Source organism: Ochlerotatus camptorhynchus, unplaced genomic scaffold (assembly GCF_037179485.1).
Source record: "Ochlerotatus camptorhynchus isolate MF236.1 unplaced genomic scaffold, CSIRO-AGI_Acam_v1.1 ptg000006l, whole genome shotgun sequence".
Classification (NCBI taxonomy): Eukaryota; Metazoa; Arthropoda; class Insecta; order Diptera; family Culicidae; genus Ochlerotatus; species Ochlerotatus camptorhynchus.
In genome coordinates this window covers 490,864-516,656 of record NW_027040498.1, presented here as the reverse complement: position 1 = coordinate 516,656, position 25,793 = coordinate 490,864, and the positions used below count along the sequence as shown (strand labels likewise).

At 40.1% G+C, this 25,793-nt stretch overlaps 1 protein-coding gene across 9 annotated transcripts in view; it reads left to right on the top strand.

Annotated features, from left to right (window-relative positions):
- LOC135717437 (uncharacterized) overlaps positions 1 to 25,793 on the top strand; it is a 340,543-nt gene that overhangs the window by 276,475 nt on the left and 38,275 nt on the right. For all 9 annotated transcript variants that reach the window (XM_065239563.1, XM_065239555.1, XM_065239549.1 and 6 more), the window contains 2 exons: positions 4,874 to 5,050; positions 18,776 to 22,881. In XM_065239563.1, coding sequence (XP_065095635.1) covers positions 4,874 to 5,050; positions 18,776 to 22,881 — 4,283 coding nt within the window. The remainder of the gene's footprint in view (positions 1 to 4,873; positions 5,051 to 18,775; positions 22,882 to 25,793) is intronic.

Here is a 25,793-nt window from a genome sequence, read left to right as displayed (position 1 = left end):
CGCGGTTTTTTTTTACGCGGATTTCGGAATTTACGCGGTTTTTTTTTACGCGGATTCCGGAATTTACGCGGTTTTTTTTTACGCGGATTTTGGTTTTTTTTTACGCGGATTTCAGAATTTACGCGGTATATCGCTTTTTACGCGGTTTTTTCTTCCACGGTTTTTTTTTTTACTCGGTTTTTTTTTACGCGGATTTCGGAATTTACGCGGTTTTTTTTTACGCGGATTCCGGAATTTACGCGGTTTTTTTTTACGCGGTTTTTTTTTACGCGGGACGTATCACCCGCGTAAAAAGCGACTCCAGTGTAAACAGAAAAAAACTACAAACACAGAAACACAAAATTAAATTTAACTGATGGGCGAGAGAAAGAAACAGGAAAAAAAAACTTATCTGCTATACTACTACCACCGAGTGATTACACAGCAGCAGCGGAGCGACGCGCAGCGTGGGTGACCTTCGATGCGCGTGTGCGGGCGATCTTTGTAGTGGTGTGCTTGTATTAGGCTCGGCACTCAGCTGGACACACGATGATGGATGACCGGTATAAATGCGGAGGCAGATGCTGACACTCGATGACGATGATCTGTGTGCAGGTATGCGTGATCACGCACCGATGGCAAAATGGTTGGCGAATTGACAATCGCAAAAACAATTTTCCTTCCGATGATGCCGAAAACACACTTTCTTCTCAGAAAAAAAAAACTCACTTTCAGATAATTGTTTAGCCGGGTACTATGCCAGTAATCACTAAGCGAGAAAAAACTGATAATTTAAACCAACCGAATACCGAGAAAACTTCCGAAATACCGGAGCGCGAAACAAGTCGACTGTACTTCTTGCTAGGTCGCAGTGGGATTGTATGGGGGTCTATTACTGGTTAATTTCTTACTCAGATTGATATTGGATTTTGAGGCCTTTGCACGGAATATCATGCTAACAAAACTCACCAGCTGCAAATCTCAACAAAATGTGGTGAGTTTCATGATTTTTGCTTTACACCCGAATGCAACCGAAACTTCCATAACGGCTGGCAGCAGTCACTTCGTGTCTGCCATCGGTGAAGAGTAAAAAGAGATAGCAAAGTATACTTTCTTTTTCTAAGAAAATGATGTGCAACGGAATCATTTTTGTGTCGAGTCAACTCTCAGCTTGATTTTTGCACGTTGTGAATAGTCTCGCAATATCAAAGGAGCTTGTAAAATCAATATCAAGCATGATATTTTGTTCCAATATCACGCGTGATATTGCGAGCGCATGAGAGCGGAAAAATATCAATTGGTTTCTGATTTTGCCAACACTGCTCGGGTTCATTAAACGATTTAGTATGCACTTTAATGATCCTTACACAATCAAAACACTGTACGTAGCATATGTGAGTGCTCTTCTTAAGTACCGTGGCGTAGTTTGGGTTCCATATAACGATACACATGTAAACCGTATTGAGTCTGTCCAAAAGCAGTTCTCGTTGTTTGCTCTAAGAAAGTTAGGTTGGACGAGTTTTCCGCTTCCATCTTATGACACGCGATGTATGTTAATACATTTAGATGAGCTCAAAAAGCGAAGTGAGTTTGCAAGTAAAGCAGTCATAAACGATGTTATTTAGCGCAAAAAAATTTTTATGTTCCTTACTCGCTCACTAAGAAATAGAAACTTATTTTATGTTAACAACCGAAGAACAAACTATGCCAAAAATGGACCATTAAATAGAATTATGTCTTGCTATAATGCATATTGCAAATCAATTGATTTGACAATGTGTAAAAGCACACTTAAAAAGACTTTCTAATAATATTATTTTCTCATAACATTCTATTTACGTAGGGGAAATGGCTCTAATGTTGGCCTATGGATCTAAGATTGGGCCCATCGCTAAAAATCTGCTGTTTATCAATTGTATCTACACTGAAACAAATCGACATGTACCGTTTATTAGATCCATCTTATAACATAGCAATGTCAGCAGATTTATTCATTCTATGTGATGATTGATAGATTCCATTGGATTATCACTTAAAAACTATGACTGCGATATGGAATGATTTCTATCGTAATTTCACATACTTAGTACTTGATAATACTTTGCTTCGAACGTGGTTAGCGAAGGTAAGAAGTATATGAATATTGTCTGATATATTTCATGGTGAAAAACTGTTGATATGTCATGGGTGGGAACAGACATCTAGAAACTAATGGAAAATCATATAAGTTTGCACTATGAGAAAATTCAGTAAAATATACCTGTTTTCATGATGAATATTGCTCACTAAAATATATATCTTATAAGATAATCATGTATATTTTATTGGAGTTGCTTTTACTGATTTTTGACGTTTGTTGATATGTCGCGTGTAAATAGACATGTAGAAACTATTGGACTGTCATTTAACTTTGCAGTATAGGAAAACATGTATATCTCATTGTAATAGCTTGCTTTGATTTTTGACGTTTAAAGATTGTAAACAGATCTATCCCAATCATTAAATAGTCATATAGAAATGCCTTTTAAGAAATCCAACTGCAAGTATTTGTTTTTGCATGTTTTTCTGGGATGAATATCGCTCCCAATAAAATACATCTTACATGATTGTTCTTTATAAATTATTGAAACAATTTTCAACGATGTTAACGTACACTCATTCATATGATAATTAGTTCCAGAAAAGAATGTATTGAGATTGAAAAAAAAATGATTCTACTGTAATATTTACTTTGCTATGATTCTAATTGTAAGCCTTCTACACGGCTAATTCAGATTCCAGCCCTAAGTAGTACTCGAACTTCATGAGCCAGTTCTATCAAATCATATAATTTAGTCGTTGATTTATTGCACACAGGTGCATTAAGAAAGATTTGAACAAACCACACCACCGAAACGGAACATAAATTTGTCAGTGCTATTTGTCTTCACTCTAGCAAAACGAGCATAAAGTTGCACTACATTCCATGTCGGGAGAGCTGTTCTTACTTCATGCTATTTGAACGAGCTCAATCTTGAAGTCAGCCGTGGCCCAGTGGAATCGAGCACAGACACCGAAAGCATCACACCTCAACAGATCTTGATCGAATCCCAAATCAGCTACAATAAAAAAAGGCACAACTGTGAAAGCTCCCACTGCCTGATGTTTATTTTTCGAATTTATTTTTAGAAATCGATTAAATATATGTGTCAAAAGAAAAAGTAAATTTCATGTTATTTTCACATAAACTTTACTTCGATTGATTTATGACACATATATTATATTGTGGTGAAAAGTATAGCTTAGGCTTATGGGTTTCAAATCCATTTCAGTTAATTATTATAATTTAATCGATTTTCATTTATCATATGACGATCATATAAAAGTTACCAAATTATCAACATTGTAAATGTATCAGATATTCATATAGAATTTACCTGACACATTTTCAACCATATCATTTTCAATGGATTATCTTATAGCGCAAATTTATTAGACTTCCACATAACAGGAATATGTCAAATTCGTTCAGTGTAGATGAACGCGTCATTGGGATGGTACTAATGGCTATTTTTGGTCACTATTGAAAGTATAGTCGATCGGTGAGCCCAATAAAGATCCATAGGCCAACATAAGAACCATTTCGCCTACACACTTTGTTTTTTTATCGGTAGGCATGGAAAATCATTTACATTCATTTGCCTCTAACCTTGAAAATCAACATAAATCTGTAGAATTATGCATTTAGTTTGTGTAGGTTTTGATATTAGCTACAACTTTTGTCAATAACTCAAATCCGTATCACTTATGCATGATGAAGAGCGAGAGCGATCTGAACCTACCATAGTTTTACAGAAAAAAAAATTACATTCACTGAAAAACAATAACAAGTTCTGCCCACTCTAGTTCATCATGCAAAAGAAATACGGATTTGAGGTACTGACAAAAGTTGTAGCTAATATCACAACCTACAAAAGCTTCATGTCTAATTTTACAGAATTTTATTGATTAAAAAAGTTGTAAATTCAGATCAAAGTTGAAAGCAGAAATAAACCACAGGTAACATACTTTGCGATTTGTATATATGTGACCATAAAACAGCAAATTCCACGCTGCACAAGAACGTTCCAAGTATCAATGTATCAATGAGTAGTATGTTAAGACTACAATTGTAGTGAATCAACCAAATGGGGACGTACCGTAATAATCCCGCCCAAACAAACTTTGTATAGTTCAGTCAACTGGAGTTAAGAGCTGACCCGTCCTTTTCCCGATGCCCTTTGTTCTATGTTTGTTGAAAAATGTGAAATCCAGTATGGAACAAAAAAACAGCTATGAATAGCAGGTAATTATGCTGTGCCATGACAATCGGCCCATGGATAAAACAAATGTGATATTCAAGCAGGTAAACGAGTGTCCAACTGAACCTCTGAATCTCACTTTTATCAACGATTCTACTTTAATTCCGCTCTCATCCACTTACCGAACACCAATTCCTAACCAATCCCCGGAATGGTAGCATTGACCTCGCGCGAGGCGCACCGACTGCGACTACCGGTATGCACTTATTTTTAGCATGCAATGCAGTCTCACTCCCCAACTTCTTTTACTTTTACGAGTGTGATAGTACCAAATGGTACATTGCTTATCTTCCTTTCTATGCAAACAAAACACGAATTTTCACCGGGAACTCCGAAGCCGTATGCCGGGCGGTAAACGATTAGGAATCCAATGCAGTCGGTTCGGTACATATCTACATTTAGGAGACTGGTGCAAAGATGATTTCGACACTAGGATTAAAATTTGCAATGCAGTCCAGCAATCGTCTGGAATATTCCCGAGAAATCAAATTTCGATGCAACATGAAGAGTAAATTTTCTAAGAATTGTTTTTCGTCTGCTTTTTCCAATTCCAGCCAAGACAGTCGTGACTCATCCTCGTCCAACTGGGACCTATCGAGCTCGTGCGATAGCTACTACTGTAACCAGGGACGCCACCACAGGATGGGTGCCGGGACGTACGCCACGGTGATGGGCTCCGGCCCGGGACTGCTCAGGAGACGTTACTCCGTACCTGAAATCATCATGAGAAAGTAAGTTGAATGGCTGAATTGTTTGCCGGGTATAAATACATTCAACGATCTTTGGCAACACTGCCGTCGTCCTCCGCAAAGCGAATAACGATCACGTGCTCTTGAGGCAATTCACTTTTTATCGTCCCGACATTCTAGAAGGGGGAAGATTCCTCAAACTATGCAATGTTATGCTCGATTTAATTGGCCCACTACTGATGGATAAAAATAAATAAACATACCCGGCTCGTATTCTCAGTCGTTCCCCGACAGCTGTTTTCGATCGATTTTACATGCAGAAGCTCACTAACAAAACAAGGACTGGAAATTGCGTCAGAAGGATGGCTTGAGATGTTTTATCGTTCAAATCGTAAGCTCACAAAAACGGATTTCGTTCTAGCAGAAAGGAGAATGGTATTTAGGAATGAGTTTTGTTCTTGGAAAGGCAAGATGTAAATGTGTTTTGTGGTAGTTTAACCGGAGGTTATGCAAACAGCTTCATCTGGAAAGATTAGGGTGGGTTAAGTTTCTGAGGTCCCCAATGGGAATATGTATGGGAAACGGAATGAAACTATCATTGGCGTAGCTAATGGGGGTGCCAAGGGGGCCAGGCCCCCTCCAGAATTATCTAGGCCCCCTAGGATTGTCGGTGTTTTTTGACGTAGGACTACGTCTGTGATTTCTATATGGGGGTACACTTTGTGAAAATCGAAAATGGAACATGAAACAAAATTGTGAAAGATTTTGAATGTTAATAACTCAGCTACCCCTGGTCCAATTTTAATAATTTTATCACCAATCGATCAGAAATATGGCTATGCATCGATAACAATGCATATCATATCGTATAGCATGCATATCGAATGTTGATTTTCAATAAGAAACTATTGAAAAAGTGGTAAATGTTCAGCATTGTCCAAAAGCGTCGAATTAATTAGCAAATCCACCAATTACATGCATATGCTGCTTCCCCAACACAGCCATCAGAAAGCATTCCTAGATGAAACATGTCGATGTAGCATCGGTAGTTCAGTGGTTACCGTTTCTGCTTACTGAGCAGAAGGTAGGGAGTTCACTCCCAGGCCTGTCCCCTTCCTTGCAATTTTTCACATTGCCTTATTCTATAGGGTAGAGCGCTACTTCGTCGTAATCGCCCATTTCCGTTCTATCGATTAGAAAAGATCAATAATAACAATGAATTCACCGTGCACAAATCAATAATAGGTTTGTTCCGATGCGTTAGTTCATTAGCTACAACATAAATCGTATTAGAGCGCATTGGATGAATATTTACGCTCATTGTCCTCAAAACAAAGGAAGCGCTCCTAGCGAATCCCCCTTTTCTACGTAGGACGAAGAAAATCTAATGGCGTTTCAATGCGTTAGGACGGAATTGAAACTCGTAGAACGAATTAAGAATCAAGAAGCAGTATTAGATTTTAAACAATATCTCAACAATTTGTGACTCTTTATCAAATCCAACGGTATGGAAAGGTGAGTAAATTTAAAAGTCATCATTGACAGAGATATTCTATTTTTTGTTCAAACCCGTTAAAAAAAGAGAGGTAAATCGCGGGTTGTGCTTAGTAGGACGGAAATTAGATCAAAAACCCTACCCACTGGATTTAAAAAAAAAACAAATTCTGCTTTAACCGATCGCATCACTAACCACAGTGAATCCTGATCTAAAAATAACCTACCTCGCTTACACTACTATCCTTCCCGAGATAGCCGTGGAGATGTAGAGGTATTCTCGGTCTCTAGTAACAACCGGACGTCGAACTAATCATCCTTCCCTCCCCCAAAAGACCGGGAGGACGTGGCCGGCGCTGTGAATTGATCTATAGATTGAATTAATGTGCTTGTACATTGAAGATGGAAAGCTTATCCCATGCACCCATCTATGTAGTTCTCTATGCAAGTGGATTAGTTGTTATCATTCACGGAGGAGCAACTACGAAGTGCACGGTCAGATAACGTTAACGCTTCTAAGCCCCTTACAGTCATCGTCATAGCATCGCACCGCTTTTAGTTCTAGGGCACTTGCTGGTTGCAATTTTTACGTCAGGATTCACTGTGATGCGATCAGTTGTAAGCAGCAGAAATTTCCTTCCCAACTCTCTTGTTAGATTTCGACGGAGGAATTAAGAGCGTTCACCACAAATACGAAGTGGCTCTGAATGTCCTTTGGCATAATTGTGACACGCTTGGCGTGGATGGCGAATAGACCGACCAGATAGGCCTCGCTGGATTCCTGTAGGGCCATTAACGGCCGAGCTCTGGAAGCGCAGATCGGTCTTGAAGTCCTAGGCGATTTCACGGACCAGACGCAGACCAGGCAACTTGCAGTCAGCAGCTCGGTCGATTTCTGGTAACGACGGATCTCACGCAGAGCGACAGTTCCTGGCCGGTAGCGATGAGACTTCTTCACTCCTCCGGTGGCTGGAGTGGCCTTGGTAGCCATCCGTTTGAGAGGAGCCTTTCCTCCGGTGGACTTACGAGCGGTCTGCTTGGTGCGGCCATTTTACGATGTGGATACGTTGAACGCAATCTGTTGAATAAAAATTTTCCTCTGATTTCCATAGACGAGTGCACGGATGGGTTTGAGTTCTCTCACTCGACAAAAAGTGGCACAACAGCGGGGCTCTGTTTACCAGAAATGAACACATGAATAATGCTCGCGTAACATTTGAAACGGGCCTATCAACTTTTGTACACAATACTCCCACGCAAACTAACAGCACCATCGGGTTGGGGAAATTCTCCCCTTCCCGATAGTGCTCTTGGTTTACGTGGACGTACTTCGGTTCTCGTGAAAAGGACCTAGAAAATTATTTACAAAAGTTGATAGGCCCTTTTCAAATGTTACGCGAGCATTATTCATGTGTTCATTTTTAGTAAACAGGGCCCCGCTGTTGTGTCTATTCTGTTTTATAACATGCTTTTGCTACGTTCAACCAATCATAAACGGTGGAAGAACAAGAACACAACAACAAGATGAATTTAACCCTCGAGTAGGTATAAAAAAGCCGAAAACTGGAATTTCTTGTCACATTCGTTTCAACCTTACCCGAAGAAACATCAGAAGCATAAACAATAACTGGACGTTGCAAGTGAGGCAAAGGACTCGGCAAAGGAGGAGCCAGTTGTGTTGCATGATAACTTACAGTGATGTCAAGCGTATCTCCGGTTTGATCTAAAACCCGAGTGTGCTCAAGGTAAGGTATTGCTGGAAAAACGTCATCCGTGGCGCTGTTACCTGAAGCGTCAGGGGCGCACCTGAGGTTAAGCTTCGTTCATTTTCCCTATCCGAAACGGCCCTGTTCAGGTCCACCAACTATTTTCAAAAGAGATTGTTTAGGAATTCTACTAGCGGGTGTTCAATAAAAAATGAGAATGATTTCAGTGCCATCCAGCGCTCTTGTGAGAGCATCGTGACTAAGTTGCGTCGTACGGCTGACCAGGGCTTCTGCTCCAATATTCATTGACGTTTTTTTTAAGAATAAACATTATGTTCTTAATAAAAAATACTGAATTCGTTGAAATATTTTTTTACTAGCTATATGACTGAAAAAATTCTCATTTTTTATTGAACACCCGTTAATCAAAAACCAAGCTTCTAATCCTGAAGCAACTGAGCTCTCTGAGTGCCCATTTCCGTAGCAATGAAGGCTAGCGCTGGCACTGGGTCAACCCGTGTCCAGCGTAGCCGTACAAAGAAGTATTTACATATGGTGATCTTATATGGTTGACACAGAACTGCCTTATTGCATTGAGAAGATAGAAATTCAAATAGCCAGAAAAGTTTTGTGACCCTGAAAAGGGCCGTTTGATTTGTCAGATGAGTTCAGATGAACACCGCATGGCTTTGCTGTTATCTCTGTGCAGATTGGCAACGATGATAAACGCCCTGAGCTAAGAGCTTGTTTGTTGTTTGGAAAGAATTTGTTCTCTCAACTCGCGTTGGTTCACCTCCATTTTCGTTGAATCGAAAAACACGACTTCGAGTTTGACAGCATGTACACAATACACATCAATGAGAAAGTGTGCAAAATTTGGTTGATTTTTACCCAATGGTAAAAAAGTTATGCCCTGTTGAATGGTCGCAATAATTTCGTGTTCGCCCTTTAGAACTCGAAAAGTGACAAAACTGGGCGATGGCTTAACGTGTAAGAGTTATACTTTTTACTGTCAAGGCGGACATTGCGAACGAAAATTAAGTCCACTCACGATCCATGTCCAGGTGCAAATATTTCTTCATGAACTCGACGAACTTCAAGTTCCCTTCGTTCATGCGGTCCATGTTAGAATTACCCAGTACAATCATGGGCAAACGACAAATCTGTACGATAGAAATAGAACAGAAAATCAAAATATAAAAATGAGGTAAGGAAAATAATTAAAGTATGGTTCAGATTAATACCTGGCTCAATAAAGATACACATTACCATTTATTATATAAGACCACGTAGTCCTACGTCACCATTGCGTACAACCCTATAGGGCTGTCCGTTGTAGTTTTTTTTTTACTCAGCGGTATTTTATCAAGCTTGTCAATTTTGCTGTTACTATTAAACAGCTATTAATAAAATTGGACCACAAACAAAGATTTTTTCAAAGTCCTTCATGTTGACTACTTTTCTTATGTTCTAGACGAGAAGCAACAATTGTGAGAAATTATATTATATCTTCAGGCTCTGCAAATTGGCCATGACCCCAGGGATTTTTCTTTAACTTCTGGGAACTTCATAAAATTTCAAGGACTTCTAAGAAGTTCAGGGAACATCCTAGAAATTGAGGAATCGTAGTAGAAATTCTGGGAACTTCATAGATCTTCACAAAAATTGGTAGAAATTTTGTTTGTGGAAAATCATCGAGAAACGTAGAAGTACAGCAAACTTTATAGAAGTTTTGCGAATTTCGTAGCATTTTTAGGAGCAGCGTAAAACTTCATATCAAGAGCAAATTTTCATTATGTCGTAAGTAACATTCGCACCAATCCGAGAAAAATAAAGTTTTGTTTTGATGACCGAAAAGTTATTCCTATTTCCAAGTAAACACATATAATCTCATAGTGATAGCAATGTTTAACATATTTAGCAGGGTTTTAATCATAAATGCAAATCGCTAGCTTTCATGCTAAGAAATACTGGTTTTTGAGTCAAAAGTTATTATACGTCGTTTGGTGGCCCCTATTGTTACTTAAGTCACAGTGTATTTACCAGGATATTCGGGAGAATTATCAATTACGTCTCCTTACGTGCAGCCCATTCATCATTTTAGGATTACCGAAATCATCTTAGCAACAAACAGTTCGATTTATTCACTTTAATAATGAGAAAGCGAAACGACGAACGTACACTTTTCACGGGTTTTTCAGCGCTGTTACTTCAGTCAAACGGCATCTCCATAGAAATTGGGTGACTTAAGTAACATCGAAAACTATTTTGATCGGAAGGTGATTACGTCAAAAAGCAATTTGACTGGCAAATAAATTTAAAATGGGATTTGATCCTATATTCGGACAGTATATAGTGTAATAGCAGGAGAATCGATTGACACTGATAGCTCGACTTTGTTTACCTTTGTTACATTCGACGTAATGAAAATTTGCTCTTGATATATGGGCCATTCCAGCTGTGATCGATGTCACCGATTTGAGCCAAACTTGGCCAAAACGCTTATTTTGGCATTCTGAACAAATGCCTTTTTTGATTTTGCTCTAAAGTGCCTAGATCCTTCTGGGCTACAACCCTGTATTTTCGTGATGTAAAAAAATTTTAACTTTCAGAAGAGTATACTCCACAACCAAATAAGCTATTCGTGATCTTAGAACGTCAATTTGAAGGTTTTGTAATGTTAATTCTTATAAGTGTACTCAAATTTTGTTTATGTTATAGTAACTACAGTAAACATACTGATTACCGGCAGGTATCCAAATTTTCAAAAAATGGCCTATTTTCACCATGGGCAGGATTTTTTATTTCTTAATATTTTGGGCTCAAATTTTCACCACACCTTGGAAAACTCTTGTACATGATGTGTGTCCAAGGGTAAATGATTTGGACAAACAGTTTTTGAGATATGACCAGATGAGTGAGTGGTAGTTTTGAGCATTTTGGTGGAAAATCAATACCATTTTTTTCTTGAATTCCTTCACGCCGATGTCACAATAATATTGTTATGTTATTTTTCACATGTTCTGGGCAGGATTCTCAATATATGAAATCATAACTACCTCATTTATTTACTTCTGTCCATAATGTTATTGTGGTCCTAAAAGTGAAAAATACGTTCCTATGAGATTCAGCCAAAACGTGAAGTACGATGAAATCAGATAGATTAGCAGATATAAAAAAATTCAGTTGTGGATGAAAGCTGCTACTTGAATAATACCCTTATTTGAGTAATTAATCTCACGAGCAAGAATGCTTTGTTTATTATAGTTATAAAGAAAAATAAACCTTGAACCTTCATTTTTTATTTTTTGAAAACACACTTTCCATTCATATGAACGTGACTGTCATGTTCTTTTCTTCTACGCATTTGAAGCTACTCACAGGAAACAGTTTCAGACTTATAATTATGTGACATAATTTATGTCTAAGTTTTAGTATTGATTTTTAGGCTTAAAAAAACAAAACAAGTAGTAAATTGTGTTTGTGCTCAGAAGACAAAATTTGCCTGTGACATAAGAAGAGGTATATTTTCAACGTTGGGAGCACTTCAAAAATTATTTCATCTGATTTGGCTGGTAGTAAACAGATATTTATGTAAAATCGAATCGCAAGTATGTAAAATGAGTACCATCCTCCGAATAGCGCGGCGGGTTGTACCATTTTCTCATCACTATTTCTCGGTTGTCCTCTAACTAATCCAAGAGATTAATTGTAGATGACTAATTACGAGTACGAGTACGAGTACAGCAAAAAAATGTAATATCGATCAACGTAATTCAAGCTGATGTATGAAATAATGATGTAATAGCAAAAAGCAGATACAATATAACATCAATAGATGTAATTTTGTTCGCAAAATCGATGTACATTGTACAACGTAATATTACACAACCGGCGGAATGACCTCTATCCAGCTGTTTGGATGTAATATTCAACAACTTTTTTTCTGTGTAGTAAAGAAAATAGTTAGATTTTTCAAAAGACAGAAATAACGGTGGGCGGTACAGTAAAAACATGGAACATGGATTACAAACTGATTTTGAACTATGCGTTTGCTGACGATACATGACAGTTACGTTAACAGTTAACTCATGCATTGATTTTGGCATCGAAAGCTCTCAATTAATAACTGTGGAAGTGCACAGTTAGTGTTCACTAAGTTGAGAGCACGCAATAAGCTTCAAATGCGTAGAAAAAGAACATGACAGTTACGTTCATGAATGGAAAGTGTGTTTACAAAAAATTAAAAATAAAGGTTCAACGTTTATTTTTCTTTATAACTATAATAAAAAAGGGAAATTTGCTCGTGAGACTGCATCTAAAAAAAAATAATAACTCAAATAAGGGTATTATCGAAGACAACAAATCAAGAAGACTGGCAACTCTTCCATTTTCTCATACGAAGGCTATGAGACAGGTACAATCGCGTCTTCTACCGCTCAAAGGTAAATGCTTCGAACGAATTGGATAGCAAAAATTACATCTTCAGAAGACAGGTTTGTGTATTTGCTAATTTTTCTATGCGTTGCTTCCACCTTCACTCAAGTAACGTGAAACACTTCTATCCTGGGTGGCTGCTTGCTTTTCCTCTTGGCCTGGACCCTGGTTAGATTTATGTCAACTTGTTTGATTAATTTGTTAAGCCTCCGTTGCCTTGAGTTAACACATATGGCTCAATTGTTTATCCTGTTTCTCCCCCCTTTTTCATCTCTCGTTGTTGCTATGTTTGTCTCTTGTGACAATAATCCTCCCTATTGACCTGCCCTAGAATGGGAGTTCAACAATGGTTTGTCAAGTTTCATTTTGCATTTGTTTTTGTTTTCATCAAAGTTATTTATATAAGAAATATAATATTGCCATGTAATTGTAATTTTAGGTTTGCTTTTGTAATTGCACGATGAATATTTTACGTCAATTGAAACATTGAGTTGTATAAACTTGATGAATCATACCTCTAACATAGTAGTAGTTACAGTGTCGCATGATTGAACAACCACTGCCTGCAACTAGTGTTGGAGAGGCTGGCAAGGTTGACTACGGATCAAAACGATCATAACTCTAACACTAAAATGATCCCAAAACTAACGCTAATTCATTGCACTTTTAGTTATCAAGTAGTTCTGTTTTCCTAGTAATTGATCTATGCTTCTTTCTATTGTTTTTATACTTTTTCAATAATCTGCCTACGTTTCATTTTCTTTGTTTTCCATTTTATCTTTATTCTCTTTTTATTGTTCTGCTCTTCTTTTGTTTTGTTTGTTTAGATATAACTAATACTAATACCTCTTTGTTTCCTCTCTAATGTTTCGTCTCTAATTTGTATGCTATATCCTACCATCACGACGAGAGATGAGCTACCCTAATACTTAGTACTCGCCTATATGGGCGCCCAAGGTAGTATGCCGCAAGTGGGTATATCACCAAAACAGCTCAGGATCCAGAGATGAAAGCTGATGGCGCTGCGGAATAGTGAGGTAACTTCTGCAATTTACTGTGGTTTGTACAATAATACTCATATTACTCATATTACTTTAAACAATCGTCACGTCGGTCATAGCTTGTTATAATTGCCTGAACAATGCGTAAAGAGCAAATCGAAACATTGAACGTCGCGTGATAGTGGAATTTACTCAAGGCCTAAATACCTTCTCGTAGCCTTTTGTTTTTGGATTTGAAAGATCGTCGGTTGCAGTGGCTTGCTTACTGAGAAGAAAAACGCGGTCCCAGGTCCTTTCATATTAAAAATGTATGGTAAGATCGCTTGTTTATCGTGTATTTTGCTAAACCTTTCGTTGTCGTCGGTGCCGGGTTTGAATAGTTATAACAACTTGGGTAACGGTATGATGTGATATGAGGGGCTTGGTGGCCTTAGAGCAACAGTTTTTGCTTACTGAGCAGAACATCTTGAGTCTAATCTCAAGCCCATCCACATCAAGATTCGTCAATCGTTTTATTTGTTAATATGACTACATGGTAATAACAGCAACTCGATGATTAAAAAGGAGCTCGTTTGCCTAGTAGCAAACGTTTTTGCTTACTGAGCAGAAGACCGTGGGTTCAATCCCAAGCTCCTTTGCGTTATACGATCGTTAGGATATCAATTCAGCTTATCGTTTACCAAAACGAACCCTGCTGCAAACCCAACCCTTTTACCCAACATCCCTGTGATTCATCGTGGAAGTGCAGAGGACTCCTCGGCTTCCATCAAAGCGAGTGTCACGTCAACACATTCCTACCCATTCCTTTCTTGACCTGCGTTCAGGCGCGGCTGGCGCTGGTATTGCCTAATTTGAGATCACCAGTTTTTACACATTGAGGATGATTGCTAGTCCCAAGCATCGTCTATTGGTTCTCTGTGTAATTTCAGCTGGTCTGGCAATAACAGGGTAGCAACCGCGGGCGGTCAAGCATGCTCATGCTCATGCGTTGCTTCCACCTTCACTCAAGCGCAGCGCTATTGTATCTGTCGCTTGGATTCTGGAAAAGTTGCCAGTCTTCTTGATATGATGTATTCGGTATTATTCAAGTAGAAACTGTCATCCACATCTGAAATTTTGCATACCTGCTAATCTATCTGATTTCATCGTACTTCTTAAGCACGTTTTGGCTGTATCCCATAGGAATGTATTTTTCACTTTTAGGATCATAATTAAATTATGGACAGAAGTAAATAAATGAGGTAGCTATGATTTAAAAATGATGATCCAACCCAGAACATGTGAAAAATAACAGAGGGTATTCAAAAGTCACTCTCTGGCGGCGTCATTATCCGTACATTTTCAAACTGCGTGATCGATTTTTATTTTTATTTGTTTATTTGTATATTTGTTTTTCACCCAATTGCATTAGATGAACTTAGAGTTATTTGTTTTTCATTAGGAAAATCGGCTGGAGTAGATAATGTTAATGCTAGAGTTATTCAAGATTGCTTTCATGTCATTGGCCACATCTTGCTGGACCTTATTAATGAATCATTACAAACTGGACATGTACCACAAATTTGGAAGGAATCCTTAGTGGTCTCTATTCAAAAAGTTGCTGGAACGATTCAAGCCGAAGAGTTTCGTCCCATCAACATGTTGCACACATTAGAGAACATTTTAGAACTTGTTGTTCAAGGCCAGCTGTTGGAGTATTTAAGTAGTAATAGTTTGTTGATACCAGAACAATCGGGATATCGGGAAGGTCATTCTTGTGAAACCGCGTTGAACTAGGTATTAGCGAAGTGGAAAAATAATTTGGAGTGTAAAGATACGATTGTTGCAGTTTTTTTTTTTTTTTTTTTGATCTTAAACGCGTTTATGAAACATTTTCTGGACCCTTAGTGTTAAGATCAATCAAGCGCTTTGGAATTACGAGTACTGCATATAAATGGTTTGAAAGCTATTTGTCTGACAGAACTCAACGGACTGTTTTTAATGATTCTGTTTGCAGTCCCGTGGGGAATAACCTTGGAGTGCCCCAGGGAAGTGTATTAGGGCCCCTGTTATTTATTATGTATATTAATGACTTGCGACGTGTTTTACGATTTTGCGACATTAATCTATTTGCAGATGATACTGTGTTATCCACTGCAGCTAAGGATTTAGATGATGCCGTTTTACACTTGAATGAAGATTTGCGTTCTCTAAGTATATGGTTGAAGTATAAGCAGTTGAAATTTAACACAACTAAATTTATAGTAATTTCGCGGAATCGAGTAAATGAGAGCGTCTCTGTTGTAATTGATGATGAGACTATTGATCGCGTTCGGGAGATTAAATATCTTGGCGTGATTATTGATGACACACTTAAGTTCAACTCTCACATTGACAATGTCATCAAGAAAATTGCCAAGAAGTATGGAATTCAATGTAGACTGAAAAACGATTTAACTATTGCCAGTAATATACAGCTATACAAATCAATCATCTCTCCTCATCTTGACTTTTGCCTTTCCATTTTATTTCTGGCCAATGCAACACAAATATCGAGATTACAGCGCTTGCAGAGTAAAATAATGCGTTTGATTTTGAGATGCAATAGATTCACTTCCTCAACTTTGATGCTAGACGCCTTACAATGGTTGTCGGTGAAGCAAAGAATCGTATATTTGACTATGGTGTTCATTTTTAAAGCAGTTAACGGTTTGCTGCCTCGATATTTGTGTGATCGAATTGAAAGAGGAAGTGACTTTCATAGATATAAAACTAGAAACGCGGTTGAAATAAGAACAGCACATTTCTTGACTTGTGCTTCACAATATTTTATATTGTGATAATTCATTATATTATAAAGGAATAAATGTTTTCAATTCGATGCCTAGACATATCAAACGTTCAGCAACACTTACAGAATTTAAAAGACACTGCATTTCACACGTTAAAACAGTCTTTTGAACAGTTATCCAGTGATTTTTTTATGGATTGACAAATTATGTATCTTGACGAAGTTATCTCTAACGGATTATTTTATATGGATAGATGTCTTAACGACTTTTTTTAATAATTATTGTAGCACTGCAAAAACTATTTCTGTTCGCCACGATGGTGATGAAGGATTTTAATATTTGATTTAATAGTAGATTAATTAAAAAAAAAATAGTCTACAAAGGTTTGAGCCTCACGCGCGTATTACGGATATAGAGGGCTGAATTTAACATTTGATAAAAAAAATGCAATTTTGAAGCTTATTTGGAAGATACCTTGAGTTAGTAGTAAGTTTTCTGGCAAATGATTGTTTGCTTGTAATACTTATGAATATTTTAGTTGGACAAAAAGGCGAACTAAGAGGTGGACGCCTGAGCTTTTCCACATTTATATCGCTGTAAAGCAACTGTAAACTCTAAAGGGAATTTATATCTGTAACTGAAACCAGTTCGATTTTGTTTGCTAACCTGGTTAAAATGTCATATTTAATTATCTTATAGATAAATCGTCCAGCTCAAACCTTTGTAGGACCAACATCATCATCATCATCATCACCTGAGGCATAGCGGGTCACGGAACTCGTCGGCAATTTTGAAAATAAAGCCCAATTGTCGATTAGCTCTGGAGATGATGTCATTGTAGTGGATTCTGAAAGTGAGTCTGCAGTCCAAGGTAACGCCGAGATCCTTTATGTGCTCTACACGAGCAAGACAGCGTCCGCAGAGAACATAGTCAAACATGATTGGTTCGATTTTTCGGTGATAGGAAACAATGTTACACTTTTCGATGCTTAGACTCATCAAATTTCTTGAGCACCAATCAGCAAAAATACCTAACATATTCTGGAGATCCCAACAGTCCGAGAGACTTTTAATAATTTTGTAGATTTTCGTATCGTCTGCATAGAAAACGCGGCATCCTGATGGTATCAGAAAGGCGACGTCGTTTAAAAAGATCGAAAACAGTAGCGGTCTTAGGTTACTGCCTTGCGAAACTCCCGAGTTGTTTGAGAAAACATTCGATTCCGACGCGCCAATCTTAACCCGTACATAGATATTCACCAAGTAAGATCTGAACCAATCCACAGCCGTTGACGAGACGCCAAATATCTCCAGCTTGGCAAGCAAGATATTATGGTCCACCGTGTCATCGTAACCGTTTCCACACCGACAGATGTTGCTGTCCACGAGATTGAGATGCACATCTAGCGAGTAGTGGTTGGACATAAGTCTACTCATCACGCGAATGAAGTCACGACTTAAGCCCAAGCCTGTGAACCACGCTCTCGACTTTTCGAGCTATTAAGCACAGCACCCTCCCGGACATGTCCCGCACCCAGAATAATTGCAAGACTTTCCTCGACATTTAGCCTTATTCAAGAGATATTGATCTCATTTAAATTCGTTAGTCCTGGATGAATCCTTCTCTTACAGTTACGCTCAACACTCAATTTATTCACGACGAATTCAAGCCATGCCCCTCGGATCTGCAACATTTTCGGGTGGTTCAAATCGAATTTAGATATTCCAAATAGACATCAATCCACTTATTTAATCAAAAGCCCTTATGAGGCTAATAACATGCTATACCAACATTGCATTATTCAAACCAATCATGAACGTGCAAAAACCAAGTTTAATAAGTGAATCCTAAATTCGGTACGATACTGTACACAGCAAAAAAATAATTTCAATATCACATCAAAGTGGATGCACTTCAATCGTGTCGAAAATATGGTGTAATATTACTTGCCAAAAAGGACAAAATTATCTTTAATGCAGTACATTTGTTTATTATTGTGGCCATAAAAATTACATGAGATTTTCGCCATAATTGAAGTGCATCCTCTTGAATGTAATATTAAAATTGTTTTTTTGCTGTGTATGTATCCGAAACTCTCCTTCTATTAAATTCAAACCCAAAAATTATGGCATCACAAATACACGTCTAGTGAACTCCTATTCATTTAATGTGACAAATACGAAAGTTGTAAATCATGGGTTCCCTACGAGGTGCCCACGAAGCCTTCCCGTTCTTTCACTTTCGCTACCAACCATATCAGGGTGAATAATTACAGCCGGACAACCACTAATACAAAACTTTTTCTTTCTTTCTTCCATCATGCCCCTGCTCTGACCTTCCCCACCTTCTGCTTGCAGACATACCCTAGCCCAGCAGAAGTCGTATGACGAGCCACCGCACGACAGCAACCACAACAACATCGTCCTGAACAACAAAAACTACTACCCCTCGCAATCCCCTAAACTTCAGCAACAGAATAGCGGTAGCGGGGGGCCAATGACACGCGGCAACAGCAAGGCATCGCCGATTCTACAACGCAAACAACAACAACAACAACTACCACAGTCACCGGTTCTAGTTCACCGGAAATCGATTACGAGGGCGGCTAGTAGTGTGGAGAGCGGGAGCGGCGACTTCCACGCGCTAGCTTCGACCGGGTCCGAGTCGAATCTGGCCACTATGAAGCGCCAACCGTCGTCCCTAGGTGGTATTAGTCGTAGTCAAAAGTGTAGTAGTGTCAATGGTATTAATAGTAGCACTAATAATAATAACAACTATATTGTCGGTAGCACCGGGGTCAGCGTAGGGTTGGGTGGCGCAGGTGTCCTGGGCGTGGGTGGTGGTGGCGGGGATTTCTCGATGAGAAAATCGACCCTGCTGCGGAGGATGTGGAGCAAAGAAATGCGACGGTACGATCGGTCCGGCAGTTGGTCTCCACCGCTGAGGCGGGCACCACGTCGGATTTATAGCATTGAGAGTATTCTTCCACCGGAGGGGTTGCTGGCCAGTGGTGGTGGTAGTGGTAGTAGTGACGGGAGTTCTGCGACGACCACGACGACCTCGTGTAAGGAATGTGCGAAGCTGGAAAGTCAGTACAACAGTAACGCTAGAGGTGGCAAGTTGGCTGCTAATGAGTCGCCGAAAAGGCTTCGGCTCGCCGGTTCATTGAATAACATTAACCTTCAGAAGGGTGACAGTTTGGAAGCATTGAGTCGGACAAGCACTCCTAACAATAGGCAGCTGATTTCCAGTGAGGGTCTGGTGGACGACAGTGCAAGTGTAACGACCAAAAGTTCGAAACCGGAGGTTTCCAGTACCACTGGGGCCACGAATACCCCATTGATCCAACGCAAGGAAGAGGTCATCCATGACCGATCCAAGCGTAACTTCGTCTTCATGAGCACTAACGACGAAGTCGAGCTTGACGAGGCAGATCTTACCAGTAGCACTTCCTCGATAGCATCCCAGGCGTGTGTCCGACCGGTCGGACGCGCTGGCAGCACTGGCACTATCCTTGAAGCAAGTGAAGAAGGTACATTAATCGATAACGGCGAACACGAACGCGGCGACGAAGACGGTAATGATGCTACCAGTTCTGTTCTGAACGCGCACGATAACGAAAGTGAAATCAGTGAGTTTCTAAAACAGGAAGCCATCGCACGGAATGATGATTATCAAGATCATCGAAATCATCGGGAAACTCCTACTGAGCGCGGTCGTAATACTGATGTTGATGTACATTCTCGAAAACGTACTGAGAATGTTGATAACGATTCAGCACCAGGAGACTTTGCTGTGAAGGTCACTGGTGCTGGCAGAGAGACAGAAGAGGGACATTTTCCGTTGAAGAAACAAATTGCGCGGCGTGGTAGCAACGCCAGCAGTAGTGCAATTAGTATTTCCGCCGAAAGTACCGATAGTGATTGTGTTTACGCGGGTGATAGTAGAAATAAATTGGACACTCTAACGAGAGCGGACGTATTAAAAAACGAAACACGACTGGATGAATACATTTCAAATTTATTGGTGGATAATTTGAACAATCTTTTAGATACGAAAGAAATTGTTGCTAACAGTGTCACTAGTTCAGATCAAAAGAACAACAACAAACAAATAGAAGAACCAAAATCGATAGATCCAGCCGATAGCGGTGCGCCAGAGGTCGACGCAATGAAACATAAAGGAACGGAAAAGTACATTGGAGGGGGCGGTGGGGTGGTATGCAATTCACCTCCAGACCACCCGAGCAATAAACTCAAGCATCAGCAAAGCACCGTCGACAAGGACAGTGAAAAAGAAAACGAAGACACAATTAATAACAATCGCTCGGAGGAAAATGGTAAAATTTCAATTCACTACGTACTCAAGAAGAAAGGACTGGGCGAAAAGCAATCGAGCACTAATGGGTTCTACTTGGTACCGAGAAACGGTTCCCGAGATTCTGATGGACTTCCATCGGAGATAGATCTCAACGGGAAATACTACTTCCCGTCGTACGGTATCGACACGGATCCATCCGATAACACCGATATAGCTTCGGAACCCGAAGTTCAGATAATCAGTAAGATCGGATTGGGATCTGTCTACCGGGATAATGGCCACGGGAGATCTACCATAGTTCCTCGCATATCTGCCCTTCCTCGGACCGAGTCCATGGAAGTGCAGCCATCTTCAAATTCCGCGGAAGAGTTCGACGACCTACCCGGAAACAATGGCTACGATTCGGACACTCCAAGCCTGGTCGATAGCCTGGATGAAGTGGAAATCACTCCCCGAAGGAAACCCGATCGAAGAAAATCGCTTGCTCCACTATCTCCGGCTCGAGCTTCGACAACTCCAGCCGAGCCTACCGCTGAATCAACCACCAAATCCGAAAGTTCGGACAAATCACCACGGCACGAGAAAGGCGAATCTTTCTTCGTTCCCATACAGGATACTACTGTGATACTCGACGAACACATCATAGTTGCCGATACAATGCCGATGCGGCTCAAGGAACGCTTAAACAACCGTCAACGGTTGATGACCTGGAAGAAAGAACAGGAAAGTCTCAAGAAACATCGGAAAGTGATGCGATTGATCGAGCAGCGCAAATTCTACGGCGAACCTGCAATCCAGGTGATCAGTACGATTGATCGAGCCATTAGTCGTAAAGAGTACATTCCTCCTGCGGAGAAGAAGCGGGTGTTTGGACCAACGTCCGCTTTCACTCCGAAAGTCCCGAAAGGAAAGAAGAAGGGGAGCGCCTCCCGTACAGAGCTCGGAATGCTTGAATCCTACAAAATCGATGCCCGTGGAAACATGCAGATTCAATCCCCGGATATTGGTGCTACTGGTGCTACTGGTGCTGCTGGTGCATCAACGGCTAATGCAAAAAGCACGAAAAAATCTGCAAAAAGTCCATGGGGCCAAGCAGCTGAGCGGAGACAGAAGTCCAGCAGCGATGCTCAATCTGCACCGACTACGTCCAAGTCTTCATTCCATCCGGCAACAGCTACGGCAACGACGACTGCATCGTCCAAAACGCCTAAGAAGACTCCAGCGGATGTAAGAAGGAAGCACGTGTTGAAGGATGTCCAGCAAATGACTCTGTATCCGCACGCGGACCTTACTCCGGACATCGAAGGCGGCCCAAGGCGAATGTACCAGAAAACCGAGATCCAAGAAGGTGATAAGCATATCGAAATTCTGGAGATTGTGGAGTGCGCAGACAGTGCTCCCCGCAGGCCACCACGAGTTCGAAGCGGCAGTGGTAAACGTTCCAGTCACAGTAAATCCCGTATTCCTGTTCCCATCTACAGATGGGGTCGATACAGGCCAAGTTCCTCCTCCAGGGAGAATAGTCCCCTATCAACAGGCGGAAGCAATCCGAAAGTCGATCGAATGATTGCTGACCTGCTGATTGAGGCCCTCTCCAATCCGGATGACGTCGGTGTCAAGTTCGTCAAATCTCCTGAAGATCTGAAAGACAAATCCAAGCGATCGCCATCGAGTCGCAAGAACATCGCTTCGAACAGTTCCACGCCTCGACGTTCGGCCAACAGTGGCAAATACACGCAACGCTTCGAAGTGATCCCGGAGGAGCGCAGCAGCGTTTCTATGTCCTCGTCCGCCGAAGAACTTTCCTCCGGTCGAAAAAAGCACGCCTCACCGCGTCGAGTCAGTTTCGACGAGAACCATAAAATCTTGAATGTCGACGAGTTCGAATCGCAGCCGGGTTCAAAGTTAGCCCCGAAGGCAGTATCGCCGAAACCATCTCCGAAGCCATCGCCGAAGAAGATCGCATCCACCCCAACTGCGACGCCCTCGCCCAAGGCATCTGCGCTGAAAAAGAAATCCACCTCAACCACCAGCCGGGGCAAAGCGGCCATCGAGAGTGATGTGGTCGAAGAAAAGGGCTGGATCGGGTTCAGCACCCAGCACGAGGACATGGCCACTCCGATCAACGGCGAAGATGATGAAGGTATTTATCGGCAGTCTTTAATCGTTTTCACAATCAGTCATTCCCGTTTTTTTTTTTTTTTTTCTCTGAGAGTGTATAACATTTAGTGTAAAGTAATGCTAATACAAGTCCCCTTCGTACCTCGAGTAAAAGCAGAGAAATACTATTAGTTCTAAATTTAGTGCCACTTTCGCTTTTCCAACCACCCCGCATCTCTCGACGGAACGCAAGCTGAAAATTTAGATTAGTTATGTAGGTGCTTTTGGTATTTTTTTTCTGCATGAATTAGTAGACCCACACTCCTCGCACATCGTCTCCGATATTTAAACACGAATAGGAGTTTTGAATGCTACCTCGTTAACCGCACGAAGCTTTCATTTTTCGCTGTCTTAACTATTTGGTTCTTTAATTTACATTGTAATCATTTGAGGTTTTCCACTGAATACCTCTTCCAGTTATGATTTACCTTTGACCGCCCGCAGCATAATTTCATGCAATCAAAGCTCACTAAAATCGTCAATCGGTATCTAAAAGGTGAATTTATACTAGATATATAAAACCCTGATTGGTCCCCCATTGGGGTGGCACGTTCCCAGGGTACCCACGGGGAAGTGTCAAATTTTCGACTAGAACAAAGACCCATAAAACTTAATGATTTTCCAAAATTCGACCAGTGGAGGCCATAATGAGAGTCACACTGGCCATCCCGGATATATTGCGGTGTCCCAAGGAAAGTGACCGATTCTCAAACAGAACCAAAACCTACCATGTGCGAAATGAGAAATGACATTCATCATCATGGGGAGGACTGCTGGTGTTGGGAACGATCGGTTGAATAATACGATAGATGCTGCCATGGGTTGGTTTATGTACAGCCCAGGGATGCCAGATTTGAAGATGTGTCTTCATTTTGAAGACAATGGAAATCCGGTAGACATTTTTCTCTCGTAGATATTTTGAAGACATTTCATGCTTTGTGAAGATTTTTGAAGACTTGTTGAAATTGAAGGCGACTTCCGAAAAACCTGTTCGCCGACGTATTTTTTTGCCGTCAGCGGCGTGCATCGGGGTGGAGAATATTTATCTTTTTCTTTCTACAGTGTGGACAATAGACTGATGCAAAATTTGATCCACAGTGCTCAAACGGTTCCAAATTGGGCCCTGATTAGGCTCTTAAAATTTGAGCTCATTTAGTGAGAAACTTACTTAGCACAAACCATTTGAAGTTTATATGGGAATTACTATGGAGAAACCATAATTTCGGTTCAAAATTCACCAGTTCACTCAGTCATTGATGTCTTAAGATTATGCTCAATCAACTGTTGAGCAGGCAACATTGGTGTTTATGGCGCGTAGAATAGAGGACAAAAATCATGGCTACTATGTCACACTGCAGAATACAGTGTTGTCCACAATACAGTTGCTTAATCTTGCCATAAGATTATCAATCTCTTAAACAATTAATAACTATTTAATTTGACGTTTGACTGAAAAACGATTTTGTGCAAAGTTGTTGCTGATAAAAATTCCCAAAAGAATAGCAATAGAATTTGTTAACAGTACTATATGTAAAAAGGCTAGAAGACAATGAACAAAAAGTTTTGTTTTCCCATAGTAATTTCCATATAAACTTAAAATGGTTTGTGCCAAGTCAGTTTCTTATCAAATGAGTTTAAACTTTCGGAGGCTAATCAGGGCCCGATTTGAAACCGTTTGAACACTGTGGAGCGAAAATTTCAAATTTTGCATCAGTCTAGTGGACAACTTATATATTGAAAAATTTACTTGTGCTGTATAACTTGCCCTTCAGCAAAAATTGTTTGTGAGTTTTATTTTGTACAGTACAAGAAGCAAAGCGTTGCTAGAGACTTAAGCTTAGACTAGTTTTCCAAAACTCTGTTTAATCAAAACTCTCAGTCAAATGAATTTCAGTCCAATAGAATTTGATCCACCATCCCTAAAAGTGGTTAATTCGTTAAACTTATTCTGAAATTGCTTGTAAAAGAACGGCGTCGCGTCACGGCGTTGTGTCACGTCGCGTCACGGCGTTGTGTCACGTTGCGGCGTCGCGTGGTGCGGCGGTGTCACGTGGCGTGGCGACGTCACGTGGCGTGGCGGCGTCGCGTCGTGTGGTGGCATCGCGTTACGGCAGAATTTTTTCAACACATCGTAGATACATGAGCAAATCGGTACTGAAAACTTGGTAGAAATCCTGTTATCTTCTAAAAAGTCTGAAACACTTTTTAGAACTATAAAAAACCCGCAGAAGTTGACGAAACTCCCAAAAGTTCACGGTACTTCCTTCAAATTCAGGGAACTTCATAGAGGCTAAGGGAACTTCGGATAAGCTCAAGGGATTGGAAGGCAGTTTAGTGAGCATCGTTTAAGTGCATGGAACTGAGTTAAAGCTCAAGAAACTTCGTGGAAGTTCAGAAACCTTTGCATAAATTCTGAAGACAACGAAGAATTTTAGAGAATTTCGTTGCTGCTCACGGATTTATGATTAGGTATTAATAAAATCCTGTTCATATTTTTCAAGTCTTTCAGTTAAGTCCTCATTCAAGATTTCAGGTTGAAAAGTTTATCAGCTGTTCGGATTTTTTTTCCCATGCTCATTAAGCATATTGCACAAAATTGTAGATGATTCAAGTCCAAGACTATTGTTTGAGAGTATTGCCACCTCAGCCCTTCATCGGATTTAAGATTTGAGATTGATCTCAGCTTCATAAATGGATGTATATTCTAAAGATCATCAACTTTCCAAAACAAAATTAAATTGCGTCTCTTAGATATTTCCCCAAGAAAGCTGGCTGTCCGATTTGATTGTGGACTCTTAATGAAACCAAAACTGACAGAGTTACGTTAAGGTGTTTTGCTGTAGGATCCTTATTCTCGTAGCCACTTCGAAACTTTTACTGCACAAATATCAGCTT